Source organism: Schistosoma mansoni, chromosome 1 (genome assembly GCF_000237925.1).
Source record: "Schistosoma mansoni strain Puerto Rico chromosome 1, complete genome".
Taxonomy (NCBI): Eukaryota; Metazoa; Platyhelminthes; class Trematoda; order Strigeidida; family Schistosomatidae; genus Schistosoma; species Schistosoma mansoni.
In genome coordinates, this window is record NC_031495.1 from 54,699,052 (window position 1) to 54,722,396 (window position 23,345).

Sequence of the window (23,345 nt, forward strand, 5' to 3'; positions counted from 1 at the left end):
GATTCCAGGAGATTTCAGCCATCTCATAGTCAACATTGCTGAATGCACGTACATTGGCGGTGACAATGCTGCTGAAACTCCGTTCTTCAGCCTCACTGAACAACTGAAATTATTGGAATATGTGGAGTCAGCAACTCGGTGGAAAAATAGTCAGACACAGTCACGCTAAGACTGCACACTTACGAAACGAAGAATTCCTAATTGACAACCTCTCAATCCTTACTCCCCTGGGTGAAAGTGATCATGCCGTCATGTCCTCCAATTTTATCAACAAAACCGAAATAAAACATCCTACTAACAACAGGCGTTGGAATCGCAAATGGTTGAGTGTGTCAGCCTTACAACAAAATCTACAGCACGTGGACTGGGAAGTGCATCATCAACTTGATATGGACGCTCATTGAGATTTCTCACTGCACAACATTTTTTGTGCTAAAAAATAGTCTCTCCCGCAAGTGCCCCCCCCAAATGCAAGCAAAACACAGTCATGAATAATAGCACTCCTTGAATGCTTAGACGGAAAAAGTACTCTTGGGTGAAACAAACAAACTAGTAGCAACAGCACTTACAGGCAATTCAAACAATCAAGGAACCAATGTGCAAAGGTAATGAGAGAAAATAGGCTTCACTATCAGATAAAGCTAATCAATAAACTTGTCTCCGATTCGGAAGGCTTATTCCGTCATACACCCTCTCCTCGACAAGCCGAAGACGGAGTTTTTCAATTGCTAGTTCCTAACCAACAACGAAGGTGACTCCGCCGACCTTCTGGCAGAACAGTACATTCAGATATTTCAGTCGTCCCAGACCAACTATATCGATGAGAGTTTCATGTGCAGCTCAACAGGACTCTCAGAAGTGAACCTGAGCAGTAACTTAGTGTGTCAGAAACTGAAGCACCTGAACAAGGACATGTCTCCAAGCCGGGATATGGGCCATCCTACTATACTGAGGGAATCAGCTTCAATCCTGGCAAAACCGTTCAGCGTGAGGTTCTTATACTCACTAAACCAAGGTATGGTACTAAAAAATTGGGGGCTTGCTGACATTAACCCAGTTTTCAAAGGAGATCGATGTGGCGAACCTTCTAGCTACCGACCAGCAGAACTTCTCACAGTACCCTCAAAAATTATGTAGTCCTTGTGTACGACGGTCTACGTGACTACTTGTCACCCATAAACTTATTTTTACCCCGATAGCACGGCTTTGGAAAGGGTTATCCTTGTATAACTGAACTGCTGACCAAGGTGAAGAGATGGGCAATTATCCTTGATCTCAGGAGGAAGGTTCGCGCCATATACCTTGAACCATCAGAAGCTTTTGATGGGGTCAATCATTTATGTCTTATCAGGCGATTGGGTATCAAGTCACCGTCAATTGATTGGCTTACTTCATATATAAATGATCGGCCTTTTAAGGTCAGTGTAAACTTTAATTTGCCTCAGGCTATAGGATGTCCTAACGGGGTCCCTCAGGATTCAGCACTAGGACGTTTTTTATGGAAACGAACTTCGTCAGCAGGTATTGTTTGGTTTATTGTTTTCACTGGTGATGTGAAACTGTGGAGAGAAGTTTGAAACCAGGATGATAAGTTGGCACTTCAGGGGGGTCGGACTTGACTTCAAAGTTGGGAGGACAACAAAGGTCTCATCCTTAACACTCCGAAATGTATAGTAGTCCATCTGAGACATGTTGCAAACTGCGAATATAACTTGAGTAACTGCTCTCCAGAGGTATCCGAAGTTGAAAATGGTCTAAGAGTGTTGGTATCCTATGATTTGATGTCTTACGCCAACTGAGACAAAAAAGGCCTCCAAGCACTGACATCTTTCAAGGGCATTTTGATCAGTTCGATGGTAGGAATTTACACCTAATCTTCAACAGTTTTATCGGACCCCATTTAGAGTGTGGAAACTTAGTGTTTTTCTCCTCACTCCAAAAGTATAAGGATATATTGGAACGTATCCAATATCGAGCTACGAAATCAGGAGACCAAAATTCAAGCCCTTTGAAGAGCACCTCAAATCACTGAACTTTTACTCATCGGATTATAAGCACTTTAGAGGTGACCTTCTGACGACCTATGTCATCCTGAACACCTCTGGGCACTTTTAAGTACCTTTTTATGCACAGTCCTAACACAAACTTTAGGGGGTAACACCCATAAACGAGGAATAACATAGCAGAAAGGAATAAAGGCACACCTACTCCTTAAGAGTAGTCAAATTTTAGAACTCTCTGCCAGCTGAAATGGTCCAAGAAACTTCCCAAGAATCTTTTAAGAGAAAACTTGGCATATTCTTAAGGACTAAGGACAGTATCTCGCTGTAATTTCTCCCACTTTATCGTTAAATATATCTAGGTTCCTTCTTGGAAGCACCGGTGATCCACTACTGCTAGATATGGAGGCCTATTAAGTGAAAGCTTCTATTCCGTCCAGAACCGTCAGAAGCCATTTGAAGCTTTCAATGTACACTTAAACGTACCTCAACCGACCAATCACGAATCGGGACGAATATTTCTCCTTGACTTCAGGGAGGGCAATTTGGAACCACACTTGAAGCTGACAGTAATCTGTTCGCGTTTACACATTAGGTGACAGTTATGGAAGACTTTCAGGGAGCATTCGATAGTTTCCAGAAGGACTGGTTACAGTTGCAAGTATAATTACAACTGCTTTATAAAACACATCCTGGTAATTTTTTCTAGGAAAAGCACTCATCATTGGTTATGTCACTGAACAAACTCAAGGAGGAAGAGACAAGTTGCGTTCGTAGTGTTAAACACTGTCGAAACTATATGAAACTTTTGAAGCATGAAATTGGAAGGTATTCTGTCTTTATCTAAAACTCGGCAGTCTTCAAAAAAATGCTACGGGCGATGAGATTACCATTCTAGAAAAAGCCAAAATAGATATTCTTAAAAAAGAGTATGTTTTACGGGATATTGAAGACGTTTTACCTCGCACACCTGGGTATGTAGACTGTACGTATTCATTTTGATAGCTTGTATTTGCGTATCGTACTTGGAGCTCTTAATATATCATTTACTAACAAGGAGGATAAGTAATAACTAGTTTTTTGTAATGTGCGCAGATTTAGATACAAAAATGATTACGAACGGTTTAAAATAATTATTTCGGGAATATGTGCATTTCTGGCGTTTCTGCTCTACTTTTTCGTTCAGAATAGGTGAGTCCGTCGTTATGCTATTAAAAATAGTATATATATTTCGCTATTGTCAAATAATCATGACTTTTTTCGCATCGAATGTTTGAACATAGATGATCCTGACCGTACGTTGTTCCAAGTCATAAACTTCAATAATAGTACTGTGTGACCATTTTGTGGGCTAAAGAAGTGCTAAGCATATCGTCAATCTTACGCACTAGTATGTAATCTAATTGCGAAAGTCTCTAGTTAATGTTTAGGAGGTGTAAATTGAGATGCTTTTGTTAAAACAATTTCTCAGTTATTCATAGGAAAAAATCACCCTGTTGATTCTTCAGTGGACATTTCAGATGCTTATATGGTGTATCAAGATTCTCTTTCGTTAGGCACCAATTATTCTGATGACAGCGTCTAGGGGGTTCTTGTGTAAAATCAGTGACTGAATAGACCAGGTCACATTAAGGTGCATCGATAATAAATATCCAACTGACTTTATAACATCACCTTAAATATCTATGTTACAAGGAGTTTATAATTGAGAGAGAATGGTTCATTACAGTCCTCGTAAGATTGGGTTTAATCTCTCTTGTAATGTTTGGTTCTGTCACTGCGTGGATGACGATATCTTGTTGGCTCCAAAGTTATGAGTGGATTACATACATTAGTTGTTCAAGTGATGGCAAAAATAACCGAACATAGTTAATGCCTCAACACTTAACCGAACGTTTCCAAGGTGAGAGGTGTTTACGTACAAGTTGTTTAGTAGATTTAAATTTCAAAGTTTGTCTGTATAAATCTTAACAATATTGGGCGCCAAAATCTGAATACCTATTACGAAGGACGCTAATTGAAGTCTTTGTTCGTCCCGGTGCGTAGATCCTGGTTCAGTCAATACTTCTGAGTCTTATTAGCTTATAAGGGCCAGTCGGGTTTTAAGGAAAAGAGTTTCAACAGGTTCTGGTGGCAGCAACAGCTAACCTTCATAGTTGCAACTCACAAGTACTACTTGGTTTTATACTCCACCATGACCTTAAATTGTCATTAGACCCTGCTGATAAAAAGATTTTGGAGCCACTGCTATAGGAAGGATATAAGGATAACTATATGGTTAAATATTGTTTGAATTTGTATGGTCGTGATCGAATTGTGGAAAGTCATTTAGGCTGATGACAACCAGTAGTTCTAGACAATGATGTCGACATTCAATTTTTAATTTTACGATGAACACAAATAGTTACTTCTCATAAAACCTAGCAATATTCTGATGAATGCTGTACAGCATTCTCTACCGTGTTATTGTGCAGATATATGACCTGGATGTCGTAAGTAGATGATTTTGGAAGACGAGAGACTTTCTTTCTGCTTTCTTGGAAACGGAGTCCGCTTTTCACCTGTTTAAGTGATGTGCAGGTAGCCTTAAAACCGGTTATCGTGTATCGACTAATGTACAAGACTTCCAACCACACTGTATGAGGACTAAAAACAATATGAGGCTTCAAGACGCAGAATGGTAGAGTAGAGTTTAAATCTACAACTCACTGATAGGGGAATTTGCTTAAAATGTAGAACACCGAAAAAGAAAGAGAAGGTAACCTTCTAGCGTAATTTGTGCATTCCTAATCACTTGCGGTATGAGTTCGCCTAGTCTGTTTCGGAGAGCATCTAGAGTTATCCATAATTCCTATATTATAATACGGTTTTCCGGGAAACTTGGTATCTTTCACTTCGTCTTTTCATCTGTTAAATTTGACGTGGACATTTAGTGATATCCAACGTTAAAACTTGGTGCAGATGTGTACCGGAGTATTTGGTAAATGAGTTAATCATTTGTGCAATTAACTATCTTCCTGTCAATTTACCATTTGTTTTTAGAATTGTGGATACTATTTTTCATTTTCTATTGGTATGGTACTACTGCACATTAACTATTCGCGAACGCATTCTTATTGCCAATGGGTCACGCATTAAGGGGTGGTGGAATATATCTCATTTTATGTCAACAGCCTACTCTGGTATTATGCTTATCTGGTGAGTGGTATTTGAATTACTTGTGGGCTATTGATAGATCGCCTTATAAAAATTATTTTTCTCCCCCCTACTTTGGAAGGTTATTTTTTGTATGCAGTCAGGCCCTATACCATCTTAGTTTAGCGTAATTATATGGATTATTCTGTTCATTTGATCATGTCTGATACTAATAGGCAGGAGTGCTTAACTTAGTAATCAGACGTTGAATACTTACGTATTAAAAGTCGATCAATAAGCTGTCGAACTAAATGTTCTTCAAGATAGAAAATATAATATTGGTTAATTAAAAGTTATATTTATAGTTTTTACTGATAATTGTATTATATTCTAAGCGAATATCGAACCCGTAATCCAGTAGGGGATAAATACCTTACGTTTAGATCATTTGGTTATTTTTCAGATTCACTGGTTGTTAATGTGTGGCTAATTGTAACTTACAATTAAGTTATATCCTTTTAATTACATTCTAGGCCTAGATCTCGTTCGTATGATGAATTTCGTGATCAGTTCATGCTTTTTAGCCTATACCTAAGTAAGTAATGATTTCAATAATAATACTTTTCTCGCTTGTCTTTCTAGTCTATTTTCAGCGGGATCCGGAATACTCAGATAATATAGTCCTGTTAAGTGAAATGGTCGGAAAGTACGGTTTTGTGAACAAGTGACTGTATAAAAATGTTTAGGGTGTATTTTTCACTTAACAAATACGTTGTTGTTTCAAGGCTAACCTGTGTCATTGATTAGGAGTGTTGACAGTTTTATTTATGTTGGTCAGTCGGTCGCAATGTAGAGTCTGGTGCGTATGTACGTCAGTCCAAGTTTCCACACCCCATTAGCAGAGCGAGATGTCAGACCGAATCCAAAGTTAGTAGAGGTACTAACAATATGAGTAATGATTAAGAAGATTAGTCACCGAAGATACGATTAGAGAATAAAATATAAATTAGTGCGGCAAAAAAGATTACAAGGGCTTATTTATCTATTTATTTGAGGACAAATATTGGTACAAAGAGGCACCAAATAGATATGAGTCACACAAGTCATTTGATTTGTGTGTGGGCTGTGATACTGCCCGGGTGCCCAGACCTGTTATAACTTGTGGCCGAGTGAATACCTTGTTAACGTATGACGTGATTAAACCTCCAATCAGAGAGCAGCGAATTATCGATTGGAACAGTGACACACGAAAACCGTGCGAGCAGTCTAGAGTGCTTATCGGTTCTGCTTCTGCCTAGCCCAGCCAGTTAAGTCCAGAACAGCCTCTGTGGTATGAATCATTATATTTCAAACATACTGAGTTTATATACCAAACAGACTGACCACATCGTACCAATAAAATAGGAAATAACATTTGTACAAGATTCAGCCAAATGTGGCTATGAATGTGGGAGGCCACAATTAATAGACTAGGGATAACTCAAGAATGGTAAGTCGTATAATAATAGTTTATAGGTCAAAATAAAGCTTATAATAAGGGGAACACGAATATGAATAGTTTGGTTATTTAGCAACTATACGATAAAATTTATATGCATAATATTGGTCCATAAATGGATCCCAAAGTTACCATTCACTATTGTTATCTGGACATAACAAGACCGAAGCAAGCGGTTTTCCTAGGAAGCCACACCCGAAGACTTCGACCTAATGGTCTGATCCGCAAAGCAGTGGAGCAACGTCAGGAGATGTAGTCCCATGGTAGCTGGTGACTAATAATTGGTTCGTACACCATTTGTTCCCTCAGGATCCTGGAGCTCATGTGCATCATTAGTTTGGAATCGGGGTTTTCCAACTTCCCTAGGTGGATCCTCCACATGAACCAACTCAATTAAAGCATCTGACATTTGTTTTTCGTGCTTTGATCGGGAGATGGATATTTTGCCTACATCACAGGTGATGCAAATTGACAATAGCCAATCGAGCTCTTGGGATCTGTGCCGAGATTTCGTCAGACACCAGACCATAAATACTGATGAGACTCAAGATCAGTTAGGCGGTCGGTACGCTCGACCACTTCTCTTCCTGTTATTAATTCAGGCGCTAACGCAAGCCAGTCTCGGAACGAAATTTCGCTTTTGGGGGTGAGAATCACATCTCAATGTGGTCATAGACCTACATTTCGTTAGTGTTGTCACCAAACAAAACTATATTATCTGTGTACTCTAAGTCTACAAGTGAATTTACTAGCATAAGATCAACCCCAGGAAAATCAGATGATGAAAATGTTATCTATGGCAGAGTTAAATAAAAATAGGGAAAGCGGACAACCTTGACGAACACCACTTAAAGTAACCAATTCCGATGACAGTTCATCATAAGCTCTGACTCGACCAGTAGTGTTCGAGTGGACAGCCTATACAAGGGTAGTGTACTTCTTTGGTATGCCTTTTACTGACAGACACCGCCACAGAACCTCACCATCAACAGAGTGGAACGCTGCCTTAAGGTCAAGGAACACAATTATTGTCGGACCTCTAAAAGTATGCCTATGTTCCAGAATCTGCCGAAGGTTGAATATTCGGTGTGTTGTGCGATATCCACCTGGCAACCAATAGGCGTGTATAATGCTCAGCAATCCGGACTGTATCACGTTATTGCCTCCATCATGGTCTCTGAGAGTAGAAGATATATTTTCTGATACGGGTTTTCGGTCATAGATGTCTTCGGAGCATTGCTAGCGTTTTGTGGAACGACTAAGTGAAGAATGCTGAGGTTAGCCGTAGGGCACTTGACAAAAGTGGGAAATCAATTGATGAGGTTGTAAATCTTCATTGACTAAGTTGGTCAGAATATATGTTACATGTGCCTAACCGCTTCCTACCTAGACTATCTATGATTGTTAATGTAGGAGTAAAAGTAAGTTGAATGGAAGCTAGTGGTAGCCAAACCAAGAAATGGCGTCAGTCCGTCAAGTCATTGACCGTTGGTCTAAGCTGTGTCAGTTGGTGCAGACTACTTGGTCAGCGCCTGCAAGGCAATCGCAATCAGTGATTGGCGATAATGGGCCATACGGTTCAAAGTCATTTACATTGGCTCGGACTGATCCACTCTTTGTCTTTTAGATCTTGTATTCAAGTATTCCTTCATATATACTTTCCCAATTCGTCTTTTTGAACCCTATTCTCAATCTCTAGTCTTTCTCTTTGTCGTTGACAGCACATTCCTCAAATCATCTTATTACTTTCATCTCGTCGTGCTAATTCAGCATGGGAACTTGACCCAACGCACATCTGTGCCAGACTCTATGTTGATAATAACTGACTGTTGAGTGGGTGTCTCTGTTTTTGTCGTTATCGTCGTTCTTCAGCAAGAAGTCTTTGTAAATACTATCCTTATTGAAATTTTCCAGACCATATGACCAACTAAGCATAAGAAGGACTGTCACGTTTTTCGACCATTCACTTATGATATCATCCATCTCAGTGTGAATAACTTAAAATGGTTGAAGTGTGAGTTTTCTATGTATAACGATCACATGGAAGTTAGTATCAAATTCGCTAAAATCTTTTTAAAGTTATGGCCCTATTTTAATGAACTACATTGCGTTATTATTACCGAATAAAATCTTTATATTTTCACATATATTTTCATCATATTGATCCGACTGAAATGAAATCAGACTTGTCCTAACCTCATAGAAAAAGTATACTCAAGTTATAATTGAACATTAGATGTATTTATTTTCCCAATTGCCGTTCAGCCTACAATCTACCCACTTTGATTAAAACAGTCTGGTGTCGTTCTTTATTACTGTCCGGTCAGTGTACCTTATAGATTGGGATACTAACTTAGATTGTTAGTCAGTAAGTTGTGCTGAAGAAGATAATGGTGTTCACATAGCTTTGTTTTCATTAAGTGCGTGGTGTTCTTATCCGCATTTCTGTTTTGAAAATTGGTTCATCAATGATAATTATTAAAAATTTATATTTTTTAGTCAGCGAAAAGACAAAACAGAATTGTTTTTACTGATATGTTTCGTCATTTAATGCTAATAACTTTATCAAAGTACTATTACTTCGCCATACTAATTAGCGAAACATTGTCAAGAACACAATTCTGCTCTGTTTTTTTATTAATTGGACAATACGGATTTCTAGTGATAATACTACTCTCCCAATGCTCAAATTTTTTTCAAACGATTAAATCATCGATAATAATACAGAAAGTTCCCATTTTCAGATGAACAAAAAACATAAATAATATATTTGTAATATCCCAATAAGTAGAAAAATTGGATTTTCTGACGTTTCGTGACTCAGTGTAAGCCGCTTCTTCAGAGGATAAATGACCAAATTAAAATTAATCCAAGTTTAAATGGTACAACGGTTCACTTTCAATGATGTTTTTTGTTTGCACTGGGTCAGTCATGTATAAAGTCTGACATGGATTTGATACTTATTAGAAATAAATAGGAAATTAATATTCTAAGAAGCCATTTACTTTTATTATGTATATATTCAGAATTAGAAACCATCTTCGTAATAAATGTTGTTTGTTTAGTGATCACATTTTTCGGTCATAAATTCGTGTTTAGTTAAGGTATCTATACATTAAACATCTGTACTATAACCAAAATAGATTGAACTATATATCATGGATGTACTTAACATTCTTTTGAATAATATGGGCGTTGGACTATTTGCTTATCTGTTTGATATAATGGGCAAGAATTAGGCCTAATAGTCAAGTCTTAGTTCACTAGAGAGTGAGTAACCTATAAAACTAATTTTCTCTAAACGTTTGTGACATTTAACTATATTTTTCGGCTAATAATTTATAGGGAACCATATTATTTTATTAAAAAATTCCTATTCTTCTGACTGGTTTTGTTATCCCAAATCGTTTGAAGCCTTACGTTAATAATTCGGTCTCATAAACAACTATCACTCGGCCATATTGTGTCACTCATTGGATATTATGTATCAGAAGGGGGTTTTTGTGGATATTATAGTAATTTTAATAGTTGAGATCATGAGTCATTTGAAGCTAGACCACCGTAGAAAACCTAGAAGCACTGGCCGGCCGTTTCATCCTATTGTGGGATCGTGGATACGCACTTCTGAGGAATCCCACAATAGGACGAAACGGCCGTCCGGTGCTTCCAGGTTTTCTATGGTGGTCTAGCTTCAATTGACTCATGATTTCAACTATTAAAATTATTATGTATCTTCTTGGTTGTACATCTCAGTTTCCCCCATCATTACTCTTATTTTTTTATTTATGCATCTTACCCCTTTTCTCTTCCCATTCTCATTGTTTTGTGTGGCGCATATATATCTGGTTCCCCCTTGTACCAATATTTATGTGTTTAAGTAAATAAGTTATGTATCAGTCAACGTTTTTTTATTTTCGCAATCAGAAATTAGTTCGTAAAATCCCACTTCGTATTACTGTTTACTTGTTTTTTTTTTCAATCTCAAACGATTCCTTAGCACGTATTCGTTTATTTATCCTCCTTCCCTGTTGTATTTTGAAGTTGTTCTTTTGCTTGTTTCTCTAACAGTCTATGTTCAACTGAAAAATGTTGAGCAACTGGAAATAATTGTACTTTCTTTGTGGTGATTATCTCCCAGATTCCTATATTTCCTGAAATAATTTTCACTGATAATGTCTTTTTTCTATTTTACAGATCTTGTTCATTTTATACAATTTCAGTATCAAATAAGTTGCCTGTATAAACTTCGTACTTTGGGTTGTCGACATCCAATGGATATAACTGTTGGTAAATCAATAGACGTTATTATTTTAAGTATTTTATTGACTTCTGTGAAAGATATATATATATATATGTGCCGTAGGGTGTTGTTGTATATTAAGATTATCTGTTTGACTGAGTTTGTGGTCTGTGTTCAATGTTTGTTGCGTGAACTATGTTCTATGATATATTCTACTTAAATCAGTCATGTAATACAAAGTATCTAGTTATTTAGTGTGATTTTAAGTTTTGTTCCTTACGGGTTTAGTCAGTGAATTGATAAGACCTTGAATGACATGGCTCAAAATCGTTTGCAATGGCGAAGGTGCATCCACTCTTTGTGTTCTGCCGAATTCTAATCTTCTGAATTCTTCATGTCTCTATCTTTTTCTCTTTCCAAATCTATTTCATTGGATTATACTCCTTGAATAACATCTTCAAACCCTAATCTTTCACATAATGCTTATACCCTTACTACCTCTACCACTATGGGGTTTGAATCGACAACTGCATCTCTGTGCTAATGTGGTATGGCAACTCGAACTGATGTACGTACGTACGAAGTTCTACGTTGTGACTGACTGAGTGACTTTACTATGTGCTTTCTAGTGATTTACCGAGTTAAATCAGTTGAGATTTATCAACATAAAGTTTCCCCTCTTGATACTCTCGAAACTGACCTACTTACCTGAGAAGTTTCCTAAGACAACACTTCAATATCTGTAGTCACCATTTTGTAACTAGTACCTAGTGATGGTACGTTTTGGCGTCGGACTTTAATTCTATCAGGTAATGTTACTTTGAAATACTATCAGGTGTTGAATGATATCACTGAGGTTTTATGCCATTTAATAATACACTAAGATTCAAGACATTGATATCATTTTGAGTTTTCATTGATATACTGCTCATTGTTAACGTTATATTCATTATTATTATTTTATTATTTAAACACATAAATATTGGTAAAAGTAAGCACCAGATATATGTGCGCCGCACAAATCTCATTCAATTTGTGTGAGGACTGTGATACTGCCCAGGTGCCCAAACTGAAGCAGGTGGTTTTCTTAGGGGGCCACACCTGGGGCCTTTGACCTAAAGGTCTGATCCACAAGGCAGTGGAGCATCGTAAGGAGATTCAGTCCCATGGTAGCCGGTGACTAATAATTGGTTCGTACACCATTTGTTCCCTCAGGATCCTGGAGCTCATGTGCATCATTAGTTTGGAATCAGGCTTTTCCAACTCTCCTAGGTGGACTTTCCGTGTCCACCAACCCGGTTAAAGCACTAGGCATTCGCTTTTCGTCCTCTCAATTTAGTGAACAACACCCCGGCCACGAGAAGGAAGTGAGTAGGACTTCCCTGGTAGAGGCTATATACGCGTGGCCATGTGAGAGCATTTGGAGAGGGAGAGCGGACTCTCCCCACTCTCGACCGTACCAGGGCATTTGGGGGCTAACGTTATATTCGGTCCCTTTTTTATATGCTGTCTCTTCTCGTTTTTCATTTTTATATTTTGAGGTCTTTCAAAGTGTGGCAACTAAAACCAACTATGGTTAAAATTATTAACTCATGTTTGATTTACTTCTTAAGTAATATGCTAATTCATTCTCCTGGATAATTTCTTTTCACAGATGGTTTCATGTCATGGATGTTTCGTCGAATTACATTCATCCTACCTTTCCTATTTGTAGTATATGGTTTTGAACTATACATGGCTTATAATCTTTACGTGATATCCCAACAGAGCTATTGTCACGAATGGCAGGTCAGATATTATTTAAATGTTTGCAAAATTACTTAACATAAAACTGATATCTTATAAATGCAGACAGGACAAATAGCAAATATGATTACATTTTATCAGCATTTAGTGACTGACATCCGTTATATCAAGGTTTAAAAGGAACAGAAACAAAATGTAACACTAAGCTAACATGAATACTTGTTGAAGCTGTATGCTTGTTATCAATTAAATGTATTCATGCTTCTTAGGATCCACGAATAAGAGAAAGCAGCTTCAATCAATCACTGATTGTAGTTTAACTAGATTCTCATTATGCATTCAGTTGTAGGTGTTCTATTTTTTTATATCATTCTTTTTCAAAACTGTTGTATTCAGATGATCGACAAAACCTGTGTGGTCGTTAGTCTTTTGTTGAAATTTTTCGTCTTTATCCATCGGCGTCGGATTTTTATGTAGAAAGTCGCATAGTAAGCTTTTTTCACCGAACATCTTTACCTTCATAACTGTCCAACGTTTCAGTAAGTGGACTTCTGAAAAGTACTATAATGGTTAACGACCTACCAGGTTTTCCGAAAGCTTCAGTAATACAATTAGAGTGTTGGATAAACTTTAGTACGATAGAAATCGTTTCTACCAGCCTACTGTTAGCGGATATATATGGAGATTTTCTTGGCCTCTGTAATAGTTTCTAATCCGATTTCTCACTTCGTAGACAACGTCAACATCAATGGTTCGAACAGCCATCTACTTCATGGATCATCTCAGTCTATTTAGCCGACCGCTTAAAGCTCTCTCTCTTTACAGCTAATGTTGAAAACCAAAGTAAAATAGTCAATTTCTTTTTAGAAATGGTTGACATTCTAAGCACTCCAACTGGTTGATATTCACAGCATATATCATCAGGTCGATGGCGTAGCAATCGGAAGTCCATCAGGTCCGATTATGGCAGATATTTTTGTGGGGTATCTTGAAAAAAACTGCTTGAACAGGCGGTTAGTGAAACGACGGAATACTCCAGATGTGTTGACGACGTATTTATTGTCTGCAATAATAAACAGCATGCAATCCATCTGTTAGAACTCTTCAATATTCTTCATCCCAACATAATATTTACTATGGAACTATGTTCCAATTTCTTGATATTGCCATAAAACTTAGAGGAGACGGCACAGTTCAACTCTCGGTGTGTTGAAAAAGTACTTGGAACGGTCTTTACCTGGATTTTAATAGTTTTTGTCCAATCAGTTACAAGAAAGCATTGGTCAGGAAGAAGAATTGATGAACATTGAAAAATACCTAAGAGACAGCTACTACCCACAGAAATTTATTGACAAATATAAAAAACCAATATCCATAAATCTCAACTTCAAAGGTGATGACGTTGCAAGCACAATCAGCAGGAGGCTTAACACTGCACTAGCCAGAACTTACCCGGTAGTCAAACTGTTAATTCTGTATAAAACAACATGTTCAATAACCCAATCAAAGGTTGACAAGCACCCCTTTCATGTTACCGCCAACTGTATTTATATATTTACGTGTACTTATCGAAGCAGCTACATTGGCCGGACAGAAAGGAGGGCATATTTTAGATTTTTTGAGTATGTTCCAAAAAGCCTTAGATCAAGAGAAAGAACGACTCTAAACAGTGCAATTACCAAGCATCTCTTGGATACAGGACATCAGGTCGACGCCTTGCAATCTTTCAAGGTGATTAATAAGTGGCCAAACTCCAGTCTTCCGAAGTTTGCTGAAGCCGTCGATATTAGGCGTCAAAAACCTGATTTATGTGTTCAAAAGGAGATGGTTATTAATCTTTCCTTGTATTGTTGACAAATACCCCTTCGTTACATCTTAAACCTTTCCAACTCTTCCTTGCATTTATTACATCATTGAGTTTTTATTCCAAATATCTTCCAGATTATTAATCTTATTTTATAAACTGAGCTTTACTCATTTTATTCTTATCAGCGTTTACTCATTATGTAATCGCTTGTTCCTGGCCCTATGAACTTGTCACAATCAATGTTGTATAATTTTTTTACAGAAGGTTTATATTTATAATATTCAGTCTATTAAATTTATTTAGTATGTCCTCAACATAACTTCCGACTGAACACTTTCATGTAAGTAATTTAAATCCATTTTGTATTTATGATTTTTAAATATCACAAGCTGTAAGCAGCTGACGAGAACCAACCAAATAAAATGAATTCATTCTATTCTGATAGAATCTTTTTCTTGCTCTTTTCAAAATGATAAAGGAAACCATGTGTATGACTTAATAATAATAATATTGTCAAGCTTAGTCTCTGTGCACTTGAACTGCCATCAATCTTTATAACTTTACCAAACTTTCTTTATTACTGCTAGGTTTAGCAATAAGAATTCAATATTTTTGTCAGTTCTAGATATGGCAATTAGTACTGGAGGGTAGTTATTAGAAAAGCGTACACTGTTGATGTATTAAGACACCTTTTCTTGGAGTTTAAGAGGCTGTACAATTCAGTGGCTCAAAGTTTAGGTTTGTTCTAACTAACGGTCAAAGCCAGTGACTAAATGAGAATTTAGATGAATATAAAAATTTTATACATAAAATTCAGAACTTTACCCATTATTATTGAAAATTTTAATGCATGAATTAATTTATTTTCGATAGCTTGCAGTATGATTTAAATATCTTACTGCCGATCACAACATTTTTATAGGTATCAATGCAAAGGTTTGACTTGGTTGTTTCAAATTATATATATATATATTTGATAAAATTTTTTAAATTAAAATTCACATTTACCATACTGTACTAATAATATCTCTTGGAAGTAAGTTTTATTTCGGGGTATTATTTCATTGAAATTATAAGCCGATCTAAGTTAAATCACAATTAAAAACCTAAGTGGCCATTTTTTCTTAGCATGGAACTCCTCAGCAGCGTGCATCCATGACTCCACACTCACCAATTAAACTCATAACCTCCAGTCTCGTACGCGAATACTTAATGTCTAGACCACTTAGCTGGGTTCAACAACCCCATACTAAAAATACATTTTGTTATTTTTTGTTTAGCTGTAAATATAATTAGTGAATTACATACATATTTTCTTGACGACCAACAGTGATTATGCTGATAACTTACTGTATAATGATTATAATGTATTTTCTATTAAAGGTACCTGCTGTATCGATCATTTATTTCATACTAGCAATGGGCAGTATTGTGACAGTGTTACAAGTGATACGTCAAAAGATTTGTACACCACCACCTATTGTACTTCATGATCATTTAACGAAAAAGTATAGTTTTGCTGTACCAAATGAAAAAATTAATGCTTGTGACGAATTCGATGATAATGATGATACAACAACAGAAAAAGTCATCACATAATTATCGTGTATACATACTTGCTGAATTGAATTCTTGTGTATCATTTATTATTAAAATATTTCCCTTCTGTTTTGTAAAGAAAATAAAATCAAATCATTTATAGATGATCTATTTTCCAATAAAAAAAGGTGTCTGTGTTGATTTCTATAATTCCTGTATGTGTTTTCAGTATATACTATTGAAAATATATGATATACACATTTCTGTCGACTCCTCGATTTCTTCTGTTTGCATACTTTGTATATAGTCTTGTGTATATGATGATCATCCCTTCTTTTGCTTCACAAGCTAATTTTGTAGTTGACTATCATTGAAAAAAAATTTCCTTATCTACTCATCAACCATCTTTATATTTGGTCTAGATAAATAAGTCATTGAACATTTTATTACCTTCACTACTTGTTTGTTCAGGTAGATTATAATATTTTATTCTCAAAGATATCATACTTCTATGAGTTTGGTGATCACCTTATTGTGCTAACGAAGTGAGGTAACTTGGACCGATGCATATATGTGCCCGTTCCTACGTTGTAGCTGACTGGCTGAAATATGCTTGGTTACTATGTGTTTTCCTCTTTCTCCTAATTGATTGTATAAATTATTATTGTACATGTTGTTTAGCTTGTATATTTCTAACAAGTGTTTGTTTTTTTAAAGTCACATATATTGATGGTGAAAAAAGCGTAGTTTCAAAATTTTTAAATGCAAAAGTATGTTTGTTTCATTAGTTTATAATCTGTGATGTTAATTAGGTTTTCTGTTGTAGAACTAAACATTCAATATTTAAGTCATTGCTCCGCACTAATCTTTTATAACACTGTTCATATCCACCGATGTTAAAAAGTTTTTGTTATATCCGCGCCGCTTAATACTAATACTTGAAAAATACAAGAAACCACGACGCGAAATAAGAATACTAAGGTTGGTACAAGTGAAGATTTATTAATTTCGAAACACGACCACCTTAATTGAAAACACACTCAATCTATTATTGATTGGATACTCATTTTAATTATGGATTAAAATAAAATCACATAAATAGAAAAATACCCAGAGTTGAAACAAGATTACATGTTATCTATCCGGTCCAATATAGTTCATGTTGATTGAATACAGGAATAACGCATCTTAAAATAACATTATACTCAAATAAATTAATATTATAACCAATAACATATACTGGAAAATAAAAACAAATATTACTCTGAATAAACATCACATTGAATTGAATATACGGAAGTGATGTTAAAGAAAAATAACAATGAATGAAATGAACAATGCAAAAGGATTTAATCTTACGTCTTTCATCTCGTCATATCAGTTTTAAAGGATGAAATAGAACTCTATGTTTGTAGTTAGGGTATTTCTTAAAATTACGATCTAGTTTACAGACCATTTTTTTGCCCAATGTAAATGCAACCAGATTCTTAACTACGCCTTCCTTAAGATTCAGGCTAACTTTAAACTCTTTAATAGTTAGTTGTAATACTATTCACACAGGTATAAGTTTCTTGACTTAGGAATCGTTAGATGTTTAAATGGACTGGGAGTCCTGTATGTATGAACACCGTCCGTATTTGTTTCAATATAGTCTATTCAAAGTCTAGATTTGGAAAGAGATAAAACACTGTATAGCCTTTCAGTGGTAACTATGTTGAGAGTTGGGAATGAAACAATAGTTTGTACGACCGACAAGACCCTGTTGGTTACCTGGACGTCTGTCATTTGTTTTCAGACTACCTGCCCAAATATTGGATTCTGTTGTTTGGACCAAAATTTACTTAATACATGACTGCTAGATGTAAATTGGTTGTTGTTAGAGCCTGTTGGAGTGTATGCAGAGTCAAAGAAGATGTGTTAGTATCTTTCTAGTTTTGATTTTAATGAGACCTAGTCTGACTGCACATTAACAAAGATCAAGTCGACAGGCACTATTCCGGAGATACCGTTTATATTCAAATTCCATTTCGTCATTCTATGGATGCACTTGAAAAGCTACAAATCCATAGTTTGAGGATATATTCACAGTAGTTTACTGAAATACGGGATATGGATCTTTGAGATATGGGTTAGATCGATGATAGGAATTTTCACTCTAGTATAGCACACAGTTCTATAATAGTGGCATCAGATGTCAGATTGAATTACAATGACCGTTTTTCCACTTAAAGTGGTTTAAAGAAATCAGAGTTTTCACTAAGAATGAGATGATTAATAAGAATCAATATAAAATAGATACAAATCATGTAACTGTAATAGGATGTTCTATTGATTTTAAGATACATCGATCTGGTAAATGGATGTACTCCAATATATACAGTCATATTTAAATGTTATTACTACCTGTGAATCAGATTGTCATTAGGAGAATCTGGTACGAAAAGAACAAAAAGCAGAGAAACAGTTACAGGATCGTGAATAGTTGGTAAGATTTTCAATGTTCACCTTCATTGTACCGTTTGCAAGCTAAGGTGTTGAACGAACTTCTGTTAGATACACAAATCAGGATTGGAAATGTGAATTACCATGAAGTTTACAGTTTGAAGCAATTCTAGGCCTACATTTTATAGGTTTTGGTCGTTTCGTGTATATCGTGCAAATGGTACACATTAAATTAGTCTAATACCAAGATTATGTCCCGTGTCGGGAGCACATGGTGTTTTTTCTCTTCACGACTATATCATTATGTGTTCAGCGCTTCTTTCGGGAAACACAGGCCGGTGGATTAATTTTGCTAAAAAGCATCTGAAAGATTGGGCGATGCGTATGGAGGCTGTCAGACTTTGTATTTCATCTTTTTTCATATTTGAAGTAAAGGAGAAGAGAATTAATCAGAGTTTAACAGAATTACCTGTCTTTACCAGAAGTATAAATATTCGACTTTCCATAAGCCTTTACACGAAGTCTCCATTGAACCACAAGTCCATGGAAAATGTTTTCATAAGTACCTGTAGTGAAAAAGTCTGAATGGATGTAAATCTCATGGAAAATTCTGTTTTCTTTTTACTCAATGGAAATTTTTAAATAAATTACCAAATGCTAGTTGTTCAATTTAACAATGTTTACTCTGAGACAGTAATCAGTTAAATGCTCAACAGATGTAAAATCAAACCTAAAGAATATGTAATCGGCTAATTACAAATTTGTTACATACGAATTAAGTAAGTTTGAAGTGAAGCAATTTGACACGTGTTCAGTGTCATTTCAATTTTTATCGAGAACTTAACGTGGTCTATCTGTTTTAATACTTTGATTACCTAATTTTCTTTGCACCCATTTTATTATTTACACATTAATTTAGCAAACAACACTAAACATCTATGTTCAACTGCTTAAATTCGAACTGACTGAATTCTTATTCTTATAATTAACCGATAATATAATCTTTAGGTCTGACTTTACATCCGTTGAGCTTCTAAATAATTACTGTCTCAGAGATAGCATTGTTAAATTGACCAACCACCATTCATTTGGTGATTGAATTGGTTCTTAACCGTTATATGTATTATTGTTGAACTAATCAAAAAGAAATATTTCTTTGGTCATTATGTGTGTTTAATGAGAATATTTAGTATACGAATAGGGCTATATTTTACAATTAAATTATATCAGATTAGCTTCTTTTGTCGATTAACTTCATACAATACTATACTTAACGGACTGTATATAATATTTGTTTTATTATTAGATAGTTGGGTATGTTTTTTCCTAAAATATATTGTAGAAGATAATTGATATGTCTTCTCGTTGAATGATACTTGTTATATCTGGTCATCGTTGATTATTATGTCACTTATACTCGAAAACGAAGAACCACTGCAATTCCTACGATGCGAAGGTCAAAACACAAGACTGGTACAAATGAAGATTTACTAACCCCAAAACACGACAACAACGACTCTATTCGAAAATACACTCATTTCTATATTGATTGTACACTTAATTTAATTAATAATTAAGATGAAATCATATAGATGCTTGTCATGCTAACCATAGTTCAGGTCAACTGAATACAAGAATAAAATATCAAACGGGAAAACAGAACATATATTACACTGAGTGATTATCATATTGAATTAAAACAGAATTAATGTTGAATAAAAATCATAATGAGTAAATCAATCTAATTTTGACTTTTCTTCCTGTCATATCAATAACATCCATCATATTTTAGAACTCAGATGCTATCAGCAACAGCGTTTTATGGGAGAGGATAAACCAGCTTCCAGCTGAAGAGGAAATTAGGAAATGACGTTGAAAGTGGATAGGACATACATTAAGGAACTCACCAAACTGTATCACGAGGCAATCCCTAACTTGGAATCATGAAGGGAAGCGGAAAAGAAGAAGGCCAAAGAACACATTACTCCGGGAAATATGAAAAGGATGAATAACAACTGGAAAGGACTGCCCAGGACAGGGTTGGTTAGAGAATACTGGTGTACGGCCTATGCTCCTCCACGAGGAGTAACAGTCGTAAGTATATTTTAGAACTACAGATGTTCTTCTTGAACACTAACTAAACGTACACTGGTGCAACTTAGTATTTCATCCAATCTTAATAAAATTAAAAACATTTGAAATGTAGTGACATAATAATGAGTTAGTTATAAATGGTTGTGAGTTAACTGGTCATAGTCTGCGTAGGATCTGGTATGAATGTGTATCTGTCCAAGTTATTACAACAAGAAAATAGATTAGTCATTATATGTTAATAAATTATATTTGAAATAGTCTCAGCGATTGAAATTTAAATAATTCCAACGTTTCGTCCAGACAAGTTAGCTCCAAAAATCGATGGACTTCTTGGTTGGCATTCAAATGTACGTTTTCCCAACCTAAATTGACTCTAACTATGGCTCGTTCATTCGCTGATCTTGATAATAACTTTTACTCCTGAAGTGTCTGAATTCCACTGGTTATGATTTCCCATTAGAGCTTCAAGAAAGTATTTTGAAGTAAGCTACAATTAAGCTCGCTGTTTTTTAATAGTACCCTAATTTAAGTCGATCCATGACAAACACCACCTATGAATGAAACTAATCCACAAAACTTCTGCATAGGAATTACAATCATTTGTTAAAGTAGAGTTAAAATGGAAATGAATGAAATCAATAAGAAAACAATTTCTCGAAAAAATAGTCTTATTTATTTACGATTATTATGTTCACCTTTGAAATTTAATTGAAGGTCTTACAAAGTAGTGGTTAACGGTTTAACTGGTTATATTTGTGGCTGGTTTTTTCAGTCATTGTTTAAAAGTACTAGAAAGGAGAATAACTGTTCTGGTTAAAGTTTTCAAGTCAATGAATAAAACGGCAAATTAATAAAATAGAAAATTACACAAGTGAGTGATCGGTGTGGCATTATAGGATCTTATATTGTTTTATAACGTATAATAAATGAATATACATGGGATTTTGTAGCTAATTTTCACTCACACTTTCAAATGCCTTGTTAACTATGATTCCAATAAAGTAATACAGAAGATCTAAACCTTCGTATTAATCAAATCAACGGTAAGTGTTATATGGAGGGGTGAGAACCAAATAAAGCTCTGTTTGACTTAGCTTCTTTGTTCATTCGTACTCTTCAATAAAGTACTTATGTAATCTTGAGACAACTGATACTCTTTGTGTTATTTGAACTTCTGTTACCAAGTCTCGTGATCAAATATGTCACCACTAAACTGTTTGGTCTGTATCTAACTGCTAGTAGGATTGAGATACTTATGTTGACTGGTTATTAAATACTGATCAGTCTGATGTTTTCCAGTTCTTATTTTGGCACCCTGTAGTTTTCATCCCACCATATTACTAACCAGAAGCTGATTATAAATGAAAAAAGAGATTCACGATTAATTAATTTTTCAGATTTGTCTCTGTGATTGTTTTCGGTTGATCTGTAGAAGCATACTGGAAGCAGAAACCCTTTAATTATGAATATCAACTAGTACACTAGAGAAATCATTTAAACATCAGGCCAAATTGAAGCCTGATCATCAGGATCAGTTCCTGATTAAGGATTAGACAAACAAGATGATCAGTGTGAACAGTCATTAACCTTAGAGTATAAACAATTCACATATTCTGATTATTCTGTGGTGCCTTTTTATTTTGTTTAATAAATGCTGGATTTAACTGTCGATATCTTTCTGTTTAGAGATCAAAAGTGAATTTAACTTCCTTACAAATCATTTCTTTTTAAAAGTAAGAATCAAACGTTATATTTATCATCTATTAATAAACAAAATAATTATATTTGAGCTATTCAATTATTCAAATTCAGTTAGTTTTATAATGTGCTCAATAAACTATTAAATAGTTAAAAATCGACTCATTATTAAACATGTAACTCATACCCATAACTTTTATTGTAAATCAGAGTTATTTTAATAATTGAATTAATGAGTAGATCTAAGATAGACTACCACTGAATGCCTGAAAGCATTGGATGGCTGTTTCTTCCTAGTATGGGACTCCTCAACAGTGCGCATCCACGATTCTGCAGCAAAGGGACTCGAACCCAGGACCTTCGGTCTGGCGCACCAACGCTTAACCAACGTTGTTAATGTTTGACTTCAATCGACCCGTGAATCCAACTATTGAAATTACTACACTCTCCAAAAACCCTTTATTATGATAAGAATTATAATTAAAAAAATGTTTGCTGTTTCTTATGCGTGCATCCATTTAGTGATGAACATTCTTCGATGAGTTGATCTGAAATAAACAATTAGTTTGGCTATTAAAAGTAAATATATGTAGATATATCGATTCATAGTTGGATTCAATTGAAATATAGGAGGAAATGTCGAATTCGTCGACGTTGGTTGAATAAGATATTACTGACATAGAACATTAGAAATAACTGAAAAAATCATAGAAATCAAACAAATTTGTACTGAAAATTGTTTTAATTCCTTCTTGAAGGATATTATTATTTACACTTATTGGACACTACGTTTTTTTAGTATCTACTCTTTGTTTAACCCTTCTACCTGTAATTACAATATCACTACATTCCTGTTTATGTATATTCTCTTGTATTATAAATGTCAGTTATTTCATAACTCATGTGTTTTCACTTTATGATATTATTTCATTGAATTGGATTATTATAAACAATATATTTTAGGTTACCATAGTTACTGTGTTGTAAAAAAAACGAAAAAACAAAAAAAATAAAACCGCACTTTACAACAAAATCATTCAAGAAACTCTTCATAGCAAAATATACTACATCAATGGGAAGATTCAAACAAACAATACTAAGTGAATTTAAACTTAACCCCATTGCACAAGCAAGTGGTTATCAGGA

At 35.2% G+C, this 23,345-nt stretch overlaps 1 protein-coding gene across 1 annotated transcript; it reads left to right on the forward strand.

The window, feature by feature from the left end:
- Positions 1-2,604: 2,604 nt before the first annotated feature.
- Smp_063560 (hypothetical protein) lies at positions 2,605-16,700 on the forward strand (the record flags this gene model as incomplete). Its single annotated transcript, XM_018794886.1, has 10 exons — positions 2,605-2,661; positions 2,710-2,828; positions 2,858-2,974; positions 3,006-3,065; positions 3,096-3,191; positions 5,043-5,198; positions 5,669-5,730; positions 10,828-10,920; positions 12,528-12,661; positions 15,810-16,700. 10 exons carry the CDS (start codon positions 2,605-2,607, stop codon positions 16,023-16,025), a joined length of 1,110 nt encoding a protein of 369 aa, XP_018649254.1. The 3' UTR covers positions 16,026-16,700.
- Between the last annotated feature and the right edge of the window lie 6,645 nt (positions 16,701-23,345).